This window comes from Balaenoptera physalus, assembly GCF_965194825.1.
Source record: "Balaenoptera physalus genome assembly, chromosome: 6".
In the NCBI taxonomy this organism is placed as follows: Eukaryota; Metazoa; Chordata; class Mammalia; order Artiodactyla; family Balaenopteridae; genus Balaenoptera; species Balaenoptera physalus.
Window position 1 is genome coordinate 43,785,911 of NC_138885.1, and position 18,896 is coordinate 43,804,806.

The window sequence follows — 18,896 nt, forward strand, 5'->3', positions numbered from 1 at the left end:
AGTAAAAATTCTACAGAAATGCAAAGTGAAGATGAGGATTCTAATTTAAAAATATAATTCATTGTCTGCGTGGTTAACTTTTAATGTCCCATTGACATTATCAGAAAAAGCAAACAGAATAGTGAAAGAGTATAGTGTGCTTTGTTTTAGAATCGCTGTTTGGAGATATATTACCAGACTGATTCATTTTTGTTCTACTTTGAGTATTGCTGTAATCATTTCAGATTTTGTTTGGTGAATTTTCAGAGGCATTGAGTCAAGACTCCAAATAATTGGTTTACTGTTGACTTGTTTTTCTATTAAAAGGGGCCAACCTTATAAAACCCTGGTCTCATGCACCTCTGAGATATTCTTTAGTTTTGCTCCATTGGTGGTATAGATCTATGATAATTCCTTTGTTCCTGTCTTCTGCTTATACACACCTGTGGCTAATGCCGTGCATGGTATTGCGATCCTGGCTGGGTTTTTTGATGCAGGCTTCACCCCTGCACCTGTATAGTAGATGTTCCTTATAACAAAATTATTCAATTTCTTTGTCTTAATATACCTAGATTTTTGCCCTCTTACCTCCTTGAAAGCCTGTTTCTTAGAGTCTGTGAAGAAGTTTATTACTTTTTTTTTTTTTTTGGTAGCAACGCAGATACTGTTAACTGTAGTTTAGTTCTCAAAAGAAAAGTCTTTTGGGCCAAGATTCACAAAGAAGATCAGGGTTCTTATTTCATGTGAGGAAGCTTAAAAATTAGAGAAGCGCATTTGGATGCTATTAACATAAGAGTAACAACAACAACAGTAGCTAACATTTTATTGAATGGTTCTATTGTGTCAGATAGAGGTACTTTACATATGTGAGTACTCACTACTATGTATTATTACCATACATATAATATAACACACAATATATGTATAATACAACAGCCCTATGAGGCACACACTACAGTCCTTGTTTTGCTGATCAGGAAGCTGAATGATTATGTCACATGCCAAAGGTTCTTCGATAGCTTGGATCCAGAGGGTTCCTAACTGTTATGCTATGGTGCCTCCCACTTTCGTTATTCTCCCATTGTGAAAAGAAACTAATCCTTTATAAGTAGACATGTAAGAGGCATGGATCACTTGCAGGCACAAGTGAATCTGTGGTGTTTCAAATTATTGTGTTGCATATTTATACCCCATTGCTCTCTTATTGACTCTGCAGGGTATTCTAAACATTTTGTTAAGAAGGTTTGACATGCTGTTAGTGTTTGAAAAAATTTGTTTTCTATTTAGATGAAGTCATTCTCCCTGAATTTCATCTCTCAGAGAGATTATTCTTAATAGTAACACAGGTAATTTCACACCGTGATAAAATTACACTGTAGTACTAACTTGTATGTGGACTGTGTTGCCATTGTTAGGATTCAGAAGTGCAGTATTTCTGATCAACTTCTATGTTTACAAATTATAAACACAAAAAAGTATGTTTGAAGGAATGGGGCAGGGCAGGCATTTGGTATGTAACTGTTACCTGTTGTCAAAATTTTCTTTTATTAAAAAACAGGACAAAGCAAAACCAAAGAATCTCTTAATACTTAGCCTTTAAAAAAAATTGCCTTAGAACTTACTTGAGTAATCTCTTAGATATGGTTTATTTGCCTGTGTTCTTTGCATTCTTACTATTCTTTTTAACTCTAGGACAAACAGTCATGGCAGAATGAATATGAAGTCTATAGTTTGCCTGGAATGAAGCATGAGAACATATTACAGTTCATTGGTGCAGAAAAACGAGGCACCAGCGTTGATGTGGATCTTTGGCTAATCACAGCATTTCATGAAAAGGTAAAACGACTTTCCATTTTAACTCAGTGAAGTCAGGGTTGGCTTACTTCCTAATGTTGGCTACAAAGCCCTCACTTATTTTTCTGGGAACAGTGTGTTATTATAGTTGGTTAATATTTATAAATAAAAACCTGTTTTGAAAATGATTTATTTAATAGAAGAACAAAGATGACAACTTTTTCATCTAACCCTCTACTTAAATAATACCAGTCTTTTGTCCCTGATTTCTTGTGCTGCAATTACCTCTCTTACAAATAATTATTTTAGTATAGCCAATGCTTAGGAATTTTCATTTACCATTTACTGTCCACTTTTATTACATGAGACATTTTTTTCAGCTTGAATTTTGTTTCTTAAAATTCTTTAATCGATGGCACTTAGTGACAAAACTAGGGTCAGGAAAGTTATCTGATCTTTGATGAGTCACTAATTTGTAGGATAATTACCACCAAAACACACTTGCTATTTTTCCTCAATTTTTCTGCTTTCAGAGTTAGTATGAAAGTATACATTAATGAAGTAGGAAATTGTGATGTTCTTGGCAATCAGTTTCATCACTGTCAGAAAAAAGTGGCTGTTTTAATTCCCTTAATTCTTGACTAAAAGGTTGGCAGTAATCTCTAGAGGAAGATTCTTTAGGTTAGTTGTTGTTCATATGTTTTAATTTTTTGTTCTCCTAGTCCTATTTATAACATCTCTATAGTCAGTATATTTTAACTTCTAAAATATTTTCTAGAACTTTAGATTTTCAATAATCTTTTTTTTTTTTTTTTTGTAAATTTTGCCTTCTCAATGGGAAATTGACTGACTGTGCTTGTAGCAAACCTTTAAAGATTAGTGGTATTCCTTTCAAATGTTTATTAATGTGAAATTGAACCATTCCAGAAAGATTGCGTTTTGGATATTATTCACTGAAAGGAAAGCTATGTTGCCTTCCATGACCTCTTAAAAGTAAAAAGGAAAGTCTCCATATACATATGGCTTTTGTCAAGAACATAAGTTGTTTTTTTTCCCCCTTTCTTTAGGGTTCACTATCAGACTTTCTTAAGGCTAATGTGGTCTCTTGGAATGAATTGTGTCATATTGCAGAAACCATGGCTAGAGGATTGGCATATTTACATGAGGATATACCTGGCCTAAAAGATGGCCACAAACCCGCCATATCTCACAGGTAGAGCTAAATTTATATTATTTTACCCAATAATTCAGTATTTATTATTTAAACTGTCAGTCCCCTGGGCAAAATTTATTTTTCCCCTAGTTACCTAATCATGCTATAGGAGGCATTGATTTTCACTTGTTTTTCAAATTAGCTTTGAGATTGGCCAGGAAGTATTTTGGATAATGTATATATTAACATCATTATCAAAGGTTAATTATTGACTTATGTTTCAATTTGTCTCATTTCCGAAAACACAGTTAAGAATGAAAGTGTATTTTCTTTGTCTCAAAGGAGAAATTTGTTTTACCTCAAAACATGATTTACTTCAAAGATGATTATAAATAGGTATAAGGGGATGTAATTAAGGAGAGATTTTGAGTATCTTTTTTGCTTGTGTTTTGAATGACCATGTGATCATTACCTAAGTTGAGGTGGAAGGAGGTATTATTTGAATAATTGGGCTTACTAAATTTTATTTTTCAGTGAAGAAATAGTACTTGGACCCAACAATTGTCATATCCTTAAAAGGGAAACCATTAATTCCCTTAAACATGGGATTCAATTTGCCATTGTGTATTTAACTTCCTTGAACATGGGATCAATCTGTCATCTTATATTCAGTTTAAAGATGGATGTTTTAAATTACCTGATTCATTTAACAAATACTTAGTTGAGTGCCATCAGGTGGTGTTTTAGGTTGCTGGGAGGCATTACTTTTATTCCAGTTCTAATGTAGATTCTGATTTTGAAAACCTTAAATGACTTCTACCTCAGAAATAGCTTCCCTTCTCACCTTCCTACATACAGTCTAACCGCCTCTTCCTGGATTTTTGCTCACCTCACCTAGTCCTATAGGGAACTAATCCTTTGGAACCCCCAAAGGTTATTCTAAGTAGGGTCCCTAAAAATCATTTGAGTCTAAAACTGATTTTTGTAGCATTTGTGGTTGTCTCTCTGTGCGTCCTCTGTCTCACACTTGGTCTCTGGGTCTGCACACATAAATTTACCATTGCTCATGGCACTGGTGTGTTTACTGGGGTAAACAAGCTTACTGAGCTTACTGGGGTATAGTAAACCCTAGGATGAGCTAGAAGAGGCTAATGTGTAGAGGAAGACATCTGATTGCTTTAAAATGGTTACGCTTTTTGGAACACCAGGATCCAGCTGGAGCAGTGTATGTTTATGGTGAAAAATTTCTCTTATACATTTGTAGAGATGCTTTTGTACAGTCAAGTTGGTGAATATAATAAGAACCATTAAAACAAGGGACGGTTTTAAAATGTAGGCCTGTGCCAATAGGCAAAAAGCTCTAATTCAGCTATTACTGAAAATTCTTTCGTTTTGGTTTTTAAATTTCAGTGTCAATGAGAGTTTCTAACTATAAACTCTGAAATATGCTTATTATCTTAAAAAACAACAATTTTATGATTGGTAGTTAGGAGTGACATAGGTAACATGTAGGCTGGACAGTATTTTTGGAATGGCAGCTCTTTATAAAACTGCTTTATGGAGAGAATTCCTTCTTATTGTCCATGTAATGGATACGACTAGGTCGACTAGGTACTCTTGTGCTTCAAGCTATCTGGAGACTTTACTTAAACTTTTCGTCCCTCTCCCCTTTTCTGTATTTCATACTTTGAAATAACTATTTTTTTAAAGCATACATAGTCTCTCCTTACTTACAGTCAAAAAATTTAAAAGATAACTTGTTTAAACTGAATTTGAATACTTTATCTTTCTATTTGCAAGGGACATCAAAAGTAAAAATGTGCTGTTGAAAAACAATCTGACAGCTTGCATTGCTGACTTTGGGTTGGCGTTAAAGTTTGAGGCTGGCAAGTCTGCAGGTGATACCCATGGACAGGTAAGGATGATAACTGTAAACTGTAAGAAAAAATAATCTTGTCCCATATTTTCTTAGATGGCATCTGGGATCAGTTGGTCTAAAATTATTGTGCTGGTTCTTAAGTTGGTATCTAATATAAAAATGACTCTCTTAAGAGTAATATGTTAAATTTGCTGAGGAAGATATTTTCATATGGTGATGAAGGACTGTTAGGACCTCAGGTGGTTTAGATCAAGCAATTCATAAAACAATTTAGATGTCATAGGATTCTATTTTTAAAACTAATCAAAGAAGAATCCAACACATTTTAATAGGCCTCATTCTTTTAGGGAGTTCTTAATATTAACTCACTAGTTTTAACTTGTTGATTCTTTCACTGTCTTAGGAGGAATGGAGGAATAATCAGTCACTCTTCATGTTATGTATGATGCACTAAGATCTAGTGCCTGCTTTTCCAGACAGCAATGATAGTTTCTTGCTTCTTGGTCTCTGTTGCTTCTTTAACTCTTTAATCAACTTTATAGCTTTTCTCTGAATTCTCTCCAGAGTTCCGAACACTTGTAAGGCCCTGAGCAAGGAGTTTAACTCTACTAACCAAGGTCTGCACAGAGACCTCAGCAATGGGAGCCTTTAAGGAAGCCAAAGAGGAAAAGAACATTATCCATACGTTTTATTCTCAGAAACTGAGGCTCTAAGAAAGGTGTTTTCAAACCAGTTTGACCTGAAAGGTGATATTTCCTTACAAAGCCAAATGATTTTGCACAGTCATTACTTCACCTTTCAAATCAGGCAAATTATCTGATCATCTGATTCTCAACTTTCTTTTTGCCCAGTGTGTCCTACTGACCTCCAAGAACATAGCACAACAAATTTTGGCAACATTGACTAATGATTTAAGAATTTAGCCAGCAGTCATAGTTCTAGAAAAGTTGACAACATATGTATTTGGGAAGGAAGGCAGTTTTGTGGAGAATGTAACTGAGATGGGAGATTGTGCAGGAAGCCTAGGACCAGGCTTCTGAGCTGATTGTCTGATTACCTTAAGACTAAATTTTGGGAAGAGTTTAATCCTTTGGTACCTTATAAACCTCCCCCCTTTGTAAGAAAAGAATTTGGGGATTCATTCATATCTTTTTTTTTTTTCAAGTTTTTTTTTTTTAATAGATCCTTATTGGAGTATAATTGCTTCACAATACTGTGTTAGTTTCTGTTGTACAACAAAGCGAATCAGCCATGTGCATACCTATGTCCCCATATCCCCTCCCTCCCAGCCTCCCTATCCCACCCCTCTAGGTCATGGCAAAGCACCAGACGAATCTCCCTTCATTCATATCTTTTAATGCCCTCATGATTGGCTTACATGATGAGGGTAAAAATAACTAATAATACATAATGATTACATATATATATGTATTGAATACATATATATGAATAATAATGAATAATACATGATTGATTCCTTGACTTTAGATTTCATGGACCAGAAAGTTTCAAAATGCTTATTATTGCATATTTTATATATTGCAAAGAACACTGGAAAAAAAATAACATTTTTCTCTAATATCATCATCAATTTATAAAAGAGAGGACATTTTATACTGAAAAGGAAGATGTCATCATTTCTTAAGAAAAGAAGTACTTTGGAAGGCATACATTTATCTTCAGGAGAAAAGTAAATTTTTGGGAAAAGCTTGCTTACAGTACAATTAAAATAGTTATTTAAAGTAGCAAAAAAGGCAAAGCTCCCTTTTTACCCTTTCTTTTAAAGTGTTCTCCTTATTAAATGAATTAAAAACTTCGGGTTTTTGAACTTCAGGGTCTTAGTGATCTATCCTTATTTTTTCTTAAACATCTCTTTATATGTATATTTGCAGATAACTGCCCAACTTCTAGTCTATAGATGATAGTCACTTAACAATGGAGCTTTTGGAAATACCAGTATCTGGGCCACTCCCTAGACCTATTAAACTCAAGTGGATTAATCTAACCACCTATCTCACAGAAATTATTTAAGTGTTCATATATGAATCTTGTCAAGCACCAACCAAAGTTAGCTGTGCTAGCTTAGTAACCATATTTACATTACTAAGAAATACCAGATTGTTAGGGACAGATATCAATAAAGAATTTAAGACAGAATTCATGAAGAAACAAATACATAGATTTTGTGGAAACAGAACTTTAAAAAGTTTATCCATCCTTTACTTGGCTAATTCGTTTTATGTTTTGTATTGTTTATTAGGTTTTTTTTTTTTCGTACACAGAAACCCTCAAAAGGAGTATTTTTTTTAAAAAGATACATTTCAAACAATGTACAGTTGAAAAGTATACAGCCTTTTTTCTCTGTTCCATCCTGTCTCCAAATAACCATTGTTCAGTTTCTTGTGATTACTTCCAGAAGGGGGAAAAAGTCGAAGCCTAGACCAGCATAATGTCTGTTGATATATCTATTAAGTGTATCCAGAAGGGATCTTAGTATATATACTGCTTTTGTTCTTTGCTGTTTTCATCTTACAGTATTTTTAGAAATCTTTCCATATTTGTCCTTATAGATTTACCTCATGTTTTTTTTTAAGAGCTGCATAGTACTCTTACTTATTTAAGCAGTCCCTACTGATGGTTGCATCCACTGTTTCCAGGGTCTTGGCTGTTGTATTACTTGAAATGGAATAAAATTCTGGTAGTCATAATTTAGTTATCTTACCTGATATTAGAGCACACTTGGTTTTGATTCTCTTTACAAAATCATAAAATGTTAGTTCACAAAGTTAGTAAGTGCTGCTTGCTTTCAACATCTTTTTCAGGTTGGTACCCGAAGGTATATGGCTCCAGAGGTATTAGAGGGTGCTATAAACTTCCAAAGGGATGCATTTTTGAGGATAGATATGTACGCCATGGGATTAGTCCTGTGGGAACTGGCTTCTCGCTGTACTGCTGCAGATGGTAAGGGAACATATATTTTTTTAAAAGACATATACATATATATGTATACCTGTACCTACTACACATGTATGAAAAGGGTTGATTACTCTCTAAGGTAATATTTTAAAGTACAATTTTTTTTAAATAGACTCCAAGAGGTGGTAGCATAAAGAAAATTCAGGAGGCAGGGGATGGGGAGGGCGGGAGAGGAAAGGTACTGATATGTATTGATCCATTACCATTGCCAGATGTTTTGCTGGGCACTTTACATACCTTTAGCTTATTTCCTAAAACAACTTTGGAGGTAATTATCACCTCAGTTGTGAGGAATTTGACGCTCAAATTTTAACTAGAAATTAAGTAGCTTGTCTGTTTTAGTTGCAGAGTGATAAGTGGTGAAATCAAGATTTGAAACTCTGATCCAGATTCAGGGAGAGGGCTGCTACTTTGGTTAGATCACGAGGGTCCTGAGACACCTAAGAGTTAAAGTCAACTCTTGGGTGAGAGGAGGTGCATATAGAGTCGGGGGATTTTGACTCCCAGGATACTCAGGCTGTCTGTTCAGCCCTCCCGTGATGGATTGAGTTACCATTCTATCCTCCATGACCCAGAACTGAGCGTGTGTTATACCACAAGTTAGATTCTGCCTCCTTAAAGCTTTGTAAGTCTGATCTGATGTAGACATTATTGTGAACATAAGTTGCACTCCCTAGCACATCACCTTGGTTCTAAGGGATTCCTAGTTCTTGTTCTTGAAGTCCTTTTCAAGTCCTAAAAATATTTACATTGATTGACTCATTATAAACCTGCATATTATATTCCTCGTGTGACAGAATTATAGCATTGTAGGTATTGTCTTTAGTGCTCCTCAGAAGGTCTCTACTCTCTCCAATTATACTACACTTTTTTGGATATGAGAATATAAGGCAAATTTCCTGACTATTAAACTCCCAAACCAAGTAAATTAGTTTGATCTTTTTAAATTTTAATTTATAAAAGGTATAACCATCTTAACCTATGTTTATAAGAATATTTTCTGAGTACTGTAATAGTTTCTCAGTGTAGGACAGACTACCTCTGGTATATGAAACTTGATTTGGGATACTCTGCTTTTAAAGGGAATTTAGTGGAAAGTGCTCAGGAATGGACAGCCATTCATTCTTCCAAAATTGGCATGAGAATGGATCCAGAACCTAAGAAAGGTTGAAGCAACTTGGATCTAATTTTAGCTTAGACGTCTCTAGGTAGACGAGTAAGCTGTTCAGTGTGTTTTGGCTCAAAGTGGAAGAAAAAATGCATTTATTGTGTGCATTTATGGAGGCACAAGTAGGTTAGATGGCAGATGTTACAGGAAAATATATTTCTTAAGAATTTCATTAATATGAACTCTCCAAAGCAAGCCAATTGGATGTAGTGTTATGGGGGATACCCAAGTAATATACAGTTTAGTTAAGGTGATAAAATGTATCCTGGACAATTAACTCCAGAGTAAGGTAAGTATGACTTGTCTACATAGGTAAATGTTTTTGGATGAATGTTAGTTAATACCTGAGAAATGTTAAGGGAGTGTTATGGGAGTTTAGAGGTGTGAGGACTTGCTTTGTTTGTGGGGAGGAGAGGTTATCAGGGAAGTTTTTATGGAAAAAGAATAGGATAGATGCTTACATTTCTTAAATGCCTTGCACGTGCTATGAAATACTCAATTGCGGAGTCAGGCATTTCTGATTCAAGTCAGAAATTGAAGCAGAGGGGACAGTATGAACACTGCTAACGTAAGTGCTTTTCAGTTTTTTTGATGGCTAATTGTTGATGGTTCAGTTCAGTGATTCTCAAACTTTAATGTGCAAACCAAACTCCTGGGAATCTTGTTAAAATTCAGATTTTGACTCAGTAGGTCTGAGGTGGGGCCTGATACTTACATTTCTTACAAGCTACCCATCAGTGCTGCTGACCTGTGGACCGCACTTTGAGTAGCAAGGGTTAAATAAGACACCTTAGAATGTCAGTACTCTAAGTGATTGGAAATGCTTCAGCAGAGACTGACTATCCAGCCATCAAGGATTCTTATATTTAGACAGGGTTGAGTTAGATGGCCTCCTTCTTGATCAGCTGTTGATAACTTATATTCTATGCAGGAGTATTTGGTGTGTTTTGAGAACTTGTACAAGGTTTATGTCTATATACAGACACATCTGGTCACTAAAATTGCTCATTAGTGACCAATTTCTGTCAAGGGGAGACAGTTTAGTGATTGAAAGCACAGACTTTAGAGTCACTGAGGTGGATTCAAATTCCACCTCTATTACTTAACAGCTGTATGCCCTTGTGCAGATTATGGAACTTTTTTTTGAGCTGCTTTCTTATCTGTAAAATAGGGTAATGCCACCTTCACTCTGTGAACATAAAATGGAAGCAAATAATATAAAGTTCCTGGTCAGCATAAGTGCTCATCAATTATTAGTTATTACGAACTCCTAACTGAATTTCCATATTTGAGTAGGCCTAAGAAAAAAAGGAACATGTTGTAGAATAAATCTTGCTTGTCTGTGAAGGCACATTCTGACTTGTTGGGAACCCTTTTTGTAGAGTACATTTGTGATTTTTAAAAAACAGTATTTGGCAGCTCTTGTGAGGGCAGAGAAGAGGTGTGACTCCAGGGTACCTAATTCCTCATGTAGAGTGTGTAGGGGGTTTGGGCATGTCAGAATAAAGATGGTTATAGCAGACTGAACCCAAAATCTTGAGAGATGAAAGCACTACTGTTTACAGTCTGATCTGAATTGCAAGAGGAGTGGGTACCTTAAAGAGCTATTATGTCCTTAATATGCAGAGATCCATGGTTCCCTATGTGCTATATACAAACAGAGATAGGCATTCCTTATAGAACAGGTAAGAAAGCTCCTTTTACAGTCCTTAGCAGAGTTAACATGCCAAATTACAGACTTTTTGATTTCCTCTAGTTTGCGTCACACTGCGGTATAAGTACAGTTGAGCGTTTGTTTCTCTCCTGTCACTATAGCATATGACAGTTGGGAAAAGGTGATACAGAGTGTGTTTTAGAAAGCTTGTTCCAGTTTGGAAGTTAGGAAGATTTGAATTAAAATGATTTTTCCCCTTTTTTTTACATTTCAGGACCTGTAGATGAGTACATGTTGCCATTTGAGGAGGAAATTGGCCAGCATCCCTCTCTTGAAGACATGCAGGAAGTTGTTGTGCATAAAAAAAAGAGGCCTGTTCTAAGAGATTATTGGCAGAAACATGCTGTAAGTTATATAGTTAGCTTTGCACTTGAATTTCCAATAAAAAATGTTTTTCAGAGGAAGGATTGATATCTCTGCACATTTCTCTTTTTTTCCTGAGGTGGTGGTCTTCATACAGGATATTCTGAACTAGAGTTCTAGAAACAACAGAATTAAGGCTATGTACACTGGTGAGGGAGATGGTGAGGTCAGAGCCTTGGGGAACTCAGCTCTGTGGTCTTGTGCAGATGAGTGTGCCCCCTGTTTGGAGATCTTCCCAGGGGAGGAATGCCTGGCTCTGAGCCTGTGGATAGTCGGGTAACCTTGCTGATCACCACCTTCCCAGGTCATTTAAGAAAGTGAAGCGCCCAGTTTTCACCTCTCCATGACAGTTTTTGCATTTTGATTTGGGACTGGATGATTTTCACGTTCTTAAGAACTTAAGAGACTAAGTAGGTGAAGGCTGGAACAAAATTGCCCTGGTTATTTTGGTCTAGATATAACTAGAAACATGGATAAAGCCAGGTAGAAAATCCTTAAGGTTGGCTTTCTAACCTTTTTTCCTACTTCAACTGCAAGGTAGAAATGCTGATATTAACTAAGAAAACAAAAATTGGTAAACTTCTTAAAGCCTTGGTTTTGAATCCAATTCAAAGGTTAGCATTTAAATTACCTGGTTTATGAACAATGGTCAGGGATTTTTGGAATTAAAAAAACGGTGCTCTGTGAAGACCTAGATGGGTAGGATTGGGTCGGGGAGAGGGAGGTCCAAGAGGGAGGGGATATATGTATACATAGAGCTGATTCACTTCACTGTGCAGCAGAAACTAACATGACATTGTAAAGCAATTATACTCCAATAAAAAAAAGAAAAAAATCACCTGCTGTGATAGTCCCAGTGCTCAGAAAAAATACTGATTTCTCTCAGTGCTTTTCTCCATGTGTCTGTGTATAATAGATACTCAAAAGTGAATGTTGACAAATATCAAACTTGGCTAATCTTGAAACTTTCTTTAACCCACAAAAATAGCAATTTCTTTGTGCGAGTTTTAGTCTATTTCCTAATAGAAAACAAAAACTGATGTGGTGTTTGTTTGAATGTGTTTTTCCTTTTTAGGGAATGGCAATGCTCTGTGAAACGATAGAAGAATGTTGGGATCACGATGCAGAAGCCAGGTTATCAGCTGGATGTGTAGGTGAAAGAATTACTCAGATGCAAAGACTAACAAATATCATTACCACAGAGGACATTGTAACAGTGGTCACGATGGTGACAAATGTTGACTTTCCTCCCAAAGAATCTAGTCTATGATGGTTGCACCATGTGTACACACTGAGAAACGGGACTCTGAACTGGAGCTGCTAACGAAACTGCTTACAGTTTATTTTCTGTGTGAAATGAGTAGGATGTCTCCTGGACATCTCAGAAAGAAGACCCTCGTTTCAAAAGGTGGCTCTGGGAGACTTAATGGCATTGCCTGTAGCAGAGACATGAAGGACATGAGACTAAGAGAAAAGTTGCAAACTCTAAAAAAAAGAAACTTTTGAAGAAGTGTACATGAAGAATGTGGCCCTCTCCAAATTCAAGGATCTTTTTGGACCTGGCTAATCAAGTGTTTGAAAACTGACATCAGATTTCTTAATGTCTGTCCGAAGACACTAATTCCTTAAATGAACTACTGCTATTTTTTTTTAAAATCAAAAACTTTTCATTTCAGATTTTAAAAAGGGTAACTTGTTTTTATTGCATTTGCTGTTGTGTTTCTATAAATGACTATTGTAATGCCAATATGACACAGCTTGTGAATGTTTAGTGTGCTGCTGTTCTGTGTACATAAACAAAGTCATCTAAGTGGGGTACAGTAAAGAGGCTTCCAAGCATTACTTTAACCTCCCTCAACAAGGTATACCTCAGTTCCACGGTTGCTAAATTATAAAATTGAAAACACTAACAAAATTTGAATAATAAATTGACCCGTTTTGTAACAAGGTATTACAAATTCACTGTGTTATTTAAGAAAAAAGGTAAGCTATGCTTAGTGCCAACAGTAAGTGGCCATTCGTAAAGCAGTGTTTTAGCTTTTCTTGTGCTAGCTTGTGATTTAAGGGAAAAAAGTGCTGTTTTTTGAAATGAAAAAATGGTGTCTTTCCCCTCTTTCTCCCATGTTTTAAAGCTTCATCTTATATCCAGTTCCCAAAATATTGCATACTTACCTACATATTTTTCTAGGTGTGCTGTGCTTGGGGACTTTGAAAATTTAAAGCATGATTTAAATTTTTTAAAGTGAGCTGTAACACTGGAAAGCTCTTCATTATTTTTAATTCTTTTAAAATAGATTTTTTTTTTCCTATTTATATATGTAAAATTGTAGTGTATATTTCTTTTCACCAAACAGTGTGTGGGACATTCTTTATCACTGTTTTAGGATCACCTCAGGAAGTGTCATTACCCAGAATTCCTCACTCTCTGCTTTGAGACTTGTAACTTTATCACTATATTTCTGCTTGGTGCCATCTTGTCAGAGTAATATTTGATGTCTGTGATATGTCAAGAATTATCCTAGGATAGAGATTTAAGTTTTTAAGCACAGATTTCAGATGTTACTGCTTTAAAACAAATCAGGGATAACAAGTTAAACTTCTTATAACTTAAAATATGCAATGACATTTAGAGGTAACCAATGTTGATATAGGTAACACAGCTTAGCCTCCTCCCACAAATTGCTTTTACAACTAACCCTGATATTAGTTTAGGATAGTTCATGCCTTATCTTTGATAAGAAAATGGAATTGACGGTAGGTAGGTGCCAAAGTGCTTTTCAAAACAATATTACATTAGAATATAATTGGATTCTTTCTCAAATTTATAGGCCAAAGTAAAACATTAATTTCCTGAATTTCTGGATTACTGATGACCAACAAATAGCCAGTATTATGCTATGTACTTCTTTTGTCAGGTCATTTTAAAACCCATACATTAATTTTATAAAAGAATTTTTTACGTGTCACTATCAGGAGCTCACTGTGAATGTGTTGTCTTCAAATGGCTATTTAACCACACAGTACACTACATTTTACATAAAACATGCACTTAATCTCTGGGAATAATAAATTATATTATTTATAAATAATACATAGGTCAACAGACTCCTTACGCAGGGAGGGAAAGAACAGTAACAGCATTGTTGTCTGTGTGCCACACACCATACAGAACTTTGTGCTCTTGGTCACATAATGTACCCAAGGCTTTGTGGTATTCCTAAGAATTCCCATTTCAATGCTGAGTTCACCTTTATTTCAAAAAGTACTTGGTTTGGTTTTGCTTCCACTTGGAAACTGATTAAGAAGGGAAGATGGTGAGAATGTTCATACAGGAAAGCTGTTGGTCTCCTAAAGGCTAATTTCTACCTGTTGTGAACAGTCCTGTTTTTAACAGTTAAAAAAAAAATCAAACCAAAAGAAAACACAAGGGAATATTATGATGAATGTTTGGCTTATGTGAATCTTAGAGATAAATTTTATAAGACCACTTATTCACAAAATAAAGTTTTCTCTTCATGTTAGAAAAAATTTTTAGAAATCCTGGGTATTGTACTTAACTCTAGCTAACCAATTTTAAAACCTGTATCCTTTTGAGAATTACATTGACAGAAAAATACTTTTTATAAGCAGTAAAGTAAGAATGTTCCAGTGACTACCTGTCCTGATACCTAGTCTTGTTAAAACTTTCTTTTGCAGGGCATTTTCATGTTTGGTTTACAGTCAGTGTAAGTGGGCAAGTTAATAAAAACTTTGAGCTTAGGGATACTGAAAAAAAGAAAGATCAAAAAAAGAAAAATGATTTGTTTTGGGGTACACTGAGACCCCAGTAATTTTTTCCTCATGTGTATGGTGCTCCTTATGATTCGTCTTGTATTTTGCCTTTATGACACCCATCAGAACTGCTGCTCTAACTTATACTCTTTACCTTGCCCAGATCTCCGTGTAAGGAATGCTTTATGATCAACTGCCATAGGACTGATGGATTAACCAGTGTTTGGCTTTATTCGAAGTTTATGCCCTGCACAGCTCTTGTATGTATTTTAGATGCTAGGAAGTTTTTAGCATGTGATGTGTGATTCTTGTTTGAATGTTTATTACAGGTACCTTGTGAATTCCAGAACAGAGACTGTGCCTCACAATTGTTGGTCCCGTGAACTTGCACTGTCCTTCATAGGTGATGTTTCGAAAATACAATCAGGAAAAAAAAAAAGTTTAGAACTTAAAAATGAGTCGTATATCATGAAACTAAAAAGAATCTCTTCTTCCCCCTTTCCTCACTCCTAGGTAACAGCTACATTTCAGTAAAATGCAGGTGGTAGGGGAAAAAATCCTGGCCAGATGATAGTTCAGTGGAATAAACTGATTACTGTTTTAAAAAAATGCTTCACCACGGATATTTTCCAGTTTCTCTTTTTTACCTTTTTAAAATATTACTTTTTAGGAACATTTGGTATAATGTGCATAAAATTATTTACTGATTTATGGGCAAAATGATACAAGTAGCATCTTGATTGAACATCATTTACCTCAGATATTCAACCAGCAGTACATTTTTTATGCAGTCTCAACCCATATCCTATTTGTTACCTCTCAAAATATTGGTAAACAATTATTTTAGCTTTACTCTGTATTTCTTGTCAGTGTTTTGGGCACAGGTTGTTGTACTACTGTCAAATTGTACTTGCTATTTTTTCTGCAAGTATTTAACAAAAAGTTAAAAAAGAAAAAAAAAAAGTCCCATAAAACCCCACCTTGGGTAAGTGATGGTTAAATATTGTACAAATAAAATGTATGCTATCCCCATTCCATTCCCAAGTTAAATAAAAAAATAAATATGGTATGATTTGCATATGAAGTTTTTCTTTAGTTATACGTTCTTAAAGAGGGGAACAGTAGCTTTATAATTTATAGTGAGGCTCACACCTTGAGATTTGCAAGAATGGGGATAGGTGAAAGGGAGGTTTGTCAGTTGTGGCGTTTCCCTCCTTTGTTGTGTCAGCAGATTGTATTCCCACTAAACTACATATGTTGGTCCTGCCAATTTTAAGAGAGGCTAAATGGCCTTAGGTACCTTGGCTTTTCATACGGAGATTTTAAAAAAGTGGCTTAGGTAATAGATATCAAAGACATAAACTACTCTTCCCAACTATAACTAGTTTACCAGTTGAACAGAAGAATTCTGGTATTTTCACTTAGGGTAATCGGTAAGAGAGCTCACCAAGGAAGCTAGCATTCATTTACATTTTTAGTGTTGCAAATTCCTTTGTTTATCCCGTGACTTTCGAAGACAGTGGGGGTGGAAGAGCCCTACCTTGTCACACTGAGCGTCACAGTCCACACCCATGGATTCTCAATTTTTTTAGGGTAAAGGTGAAGGAAAGGGCAACACTTAGGTTATGGTGGTTTGAAAGAACCTGTGTTGTCTTCTAAAACCAAATGAAAATGCAAACCATGGTGGAATCTGCAAGGAATCTCTACGGAAAGACCGAAACTGTTTCCACAGCGTTGTTCTGCAAAACAGATTCTTCAGACAGTTAATAGTATATAATCAACATATATAGCATTATGATGTGGTGAGTTTGGACCAACAGCTCTTAACTCCTCAGAGCCATTCACATGCATGTCCACAAAACTGGAAAGACTTTGTTTTTTTCTTAATAAGATCCTGTTTTTGGTAGGGCACCTGGAGGGAATCACGTGAGTGAAAACTGCACTGATGGCGCTAACATTCCTCCTCACCTGGTTTTCAGTCTTTTGATTGTGCTGTTAACAGGCTACATTCCTCCTCTAGTAAATGAAAATATCTTTAAGCCATATTTGTTTACATTATTCTCGAAAGCTTTTTACTAGGGCCTTTTCAGATTTGGTTTTTATTTTATTCATGATGGTTTAAGCAATTTAAGAGATGAAGTTAGTTTAAAAAATTTTAAGTATATTTAGCTTCTCTGTATTAGGGAATGTGGAAAGGGGAACATCAACATTCCTCTGAAAAAAATGCCCTTGAAATGTAGGCACATGCTTCATTTGTATGACCTCTGCTAACCTATTTTTTCTAGTGTGTTTCATAGCTCTTTCACTGATATTGATGGATTTTCTGTAAGGCAGGTGAGGGCTCTCAACCTTTTAGTGGCATCTTAAGCTGATAAAAATTTGCAATCTTCAAGCCAGTTCTTTGGGTGCTTTTATGGTCAGTGCCTTTGAGCAGAGGGTACTTCTCTAAACAGTTGAGAAGAAATTTTAAAGGGACAGTCTTAGCTCAAGTGCAAAATCCTTGCTTCTGGTAATAGTGATGCCACCATGGGAAGTATTTTTTGCAAAATATCCCCTAAAACTCTGTAGACTATTGCATAGAACCAGGGTGCAAGCCTTAGCTTTCATAATACACTGCTGAAAAGTAAATGACAGTGATCTGAAAACTTAGAATGCCGGTATGCAAAGAACAGGTTGCAACTACTAAAGAGCTATTTTTATGCACAGAAATCTCATATTCCATTCTAAATGCAATACTTCTTAAAAACCAAGTAAATAGTTTTTTAGAGTATACTTTTAAAAATACATGGTAAGGAACACATTACTGAGTTTTGGTGTCAACGAAATGAGTTGAATTCCAGGGTCTGTCAATCCTCTGGACAGGGCCACTACTGTGTTAGTTTTCTCACCTGTAAACAACAGTAACTAAATATCATAAGGTCTTTGACAGTTAAAAGGATTACAAACTACACAAGGATAGGGAGTCCGTCTTTAGTAAACCTTCCATGAAAATAATAGACAATCAAATATCTTTGAATAAATGAAGTCACTAACACTTAACGAATGCTTACTAAATTTCACTTTAAACATATACCAGCATTAGTTCATGGATTCCTGATGCTTTGCCATTCCCACATTCCTCCCTCCTAGGGCTCCACATTTTGATACAAGCAGGTTTAGTTAGCACCTTCATACACTTTCCATTATCTGTGGGGGTGGGTTCACAGGATCCCCTAAACTGCCTGTGTCAGAAAGACAAATGCTAGTCCCTAGAACAGGCCCCAGAATCTGCATTTTAAGACATGCTACAAAAGATTCTTCTGTAGATGGTATGAGTACCATATTTCAAGAAGCCTGGAAGAAAACGTTCAAACTTTTTGCTTTTTTCTTCCATGTGAACCATCTTCTAGCCAAACTGATCAGTCTCCTGAACTAGAAGACCTGGGTCTGGGACAGAATCCCAAATTTCCATGAATACAGAAAAACTGCAGCACCTCCCAAAGGACCAAAAGATTACTCATTACGCCTCAACTCTTTACCATTGTTTCTTTACTGCTTTGTTTAAGGTTTGTAAAAACATCTGGCTGCTGGGTTGAAGTGAACTCTTCAAATGTACCACATAAATACTTCACAAGTGTTAAATAAGCATATGATTCAATCCCTGAAATAGTCATATTTATTTTTTTGAACAGCTACCTACAACATAATCTAAATCACTGGAATTATAAATCATGTAACTGCTTGTGTGCCGTGATTCAAAGGCAAGGCGCAGCCATGACGCTACATGTGTTAACAGTCTCCCATAAATACAAAAATACATTTTTATAAATATAAGAAAATGTAATAACATATCTTGTTAAAGGACAACATTCTTTAGAGAAGTATGCCTGAAACTTCACAACTGAAGCCATGGTTATATTCATAACCAGCTTAGGGAGGATGTTGCCCACTGCCTAACATCTGTAGGACAGTTAGGGTATTTTTGCAAAGCATTCATAATTTGCGTATTATCCAAAAGTAGTTTCATCAGCTGGTACTCCCTCTGTGCATTTACTGATGTTCTTTCCATGGGCCTTATTAATTCTAATTGTTGTAAGTGTTCAAAGGCCTGAAAGATGAA

General features: G+C 35.7%; 2 protein-coding genes across 7 annotated transcripts in view; one reads left to right on the plus strand and one right to left on the minus strand.

The window, feature by feature from the left end:
• Window positions 1-15,866, plus strand: part of ACVR2A (activin A receptor type 2A) — an 86,532-nt gene extending 70,666 nt beyond the window's left edge. For both annotated transcript variants that reach the window (XM_082465017.1, XM_082465018.1), the window contains exons 6-11: window positions 1,672-1,815; window positions 2,841-2,986; window positions 4,727-4,841; window positions 7,628-7,766; window positions 10,878-11,008; window positions 12,102-15,866. In XM_082465017.1, coding sequence (XP_082321143.1) covers window positions 1,672-1,815; window positions 2,841-2,986; window positions 4,727-4,841; window positions 7,628-7,766; window positions 10,878-11,008; window positions 12,102-12,296 — 870 coding nt within the window. In that variant the 3' untranslated portion in view covers window positions 12,297-15,866. The remainder of the gene's footprint in view (window positions 1-1,671; window positions 1,816-2,840; window positions 2,987-4,726; window positions 4,842-7,627; window positions 7,767-10,877; window positions 11,009-12,101) is intronic.
• A 2,568-nt stretch (window positions 15,867-18,434) lies between these two features.
• Window positions 18,435-18,896, minus strand: part of ORC4 (origin recognition complex subunit 4) — a 98,999-nt gene continuing 98,537 nt past the window's right edge. For all 5 annotated transcript variants that reach the window (XM_082465130.1, XM_082465129.1, XM_082465128.1 and 2 more), the window contains one exon: window positions 18,435-18,884. In XM_082465130.1, the coding sequence (XP_082321256.1) occupies window positions 18,696-18,884 (189 nt within the window). In that variant the 3' untranslated portion in view covers window positions 18,435-18,695. The remainder of the gene's footprint in view (window positions 18,885-18,896) is intronic.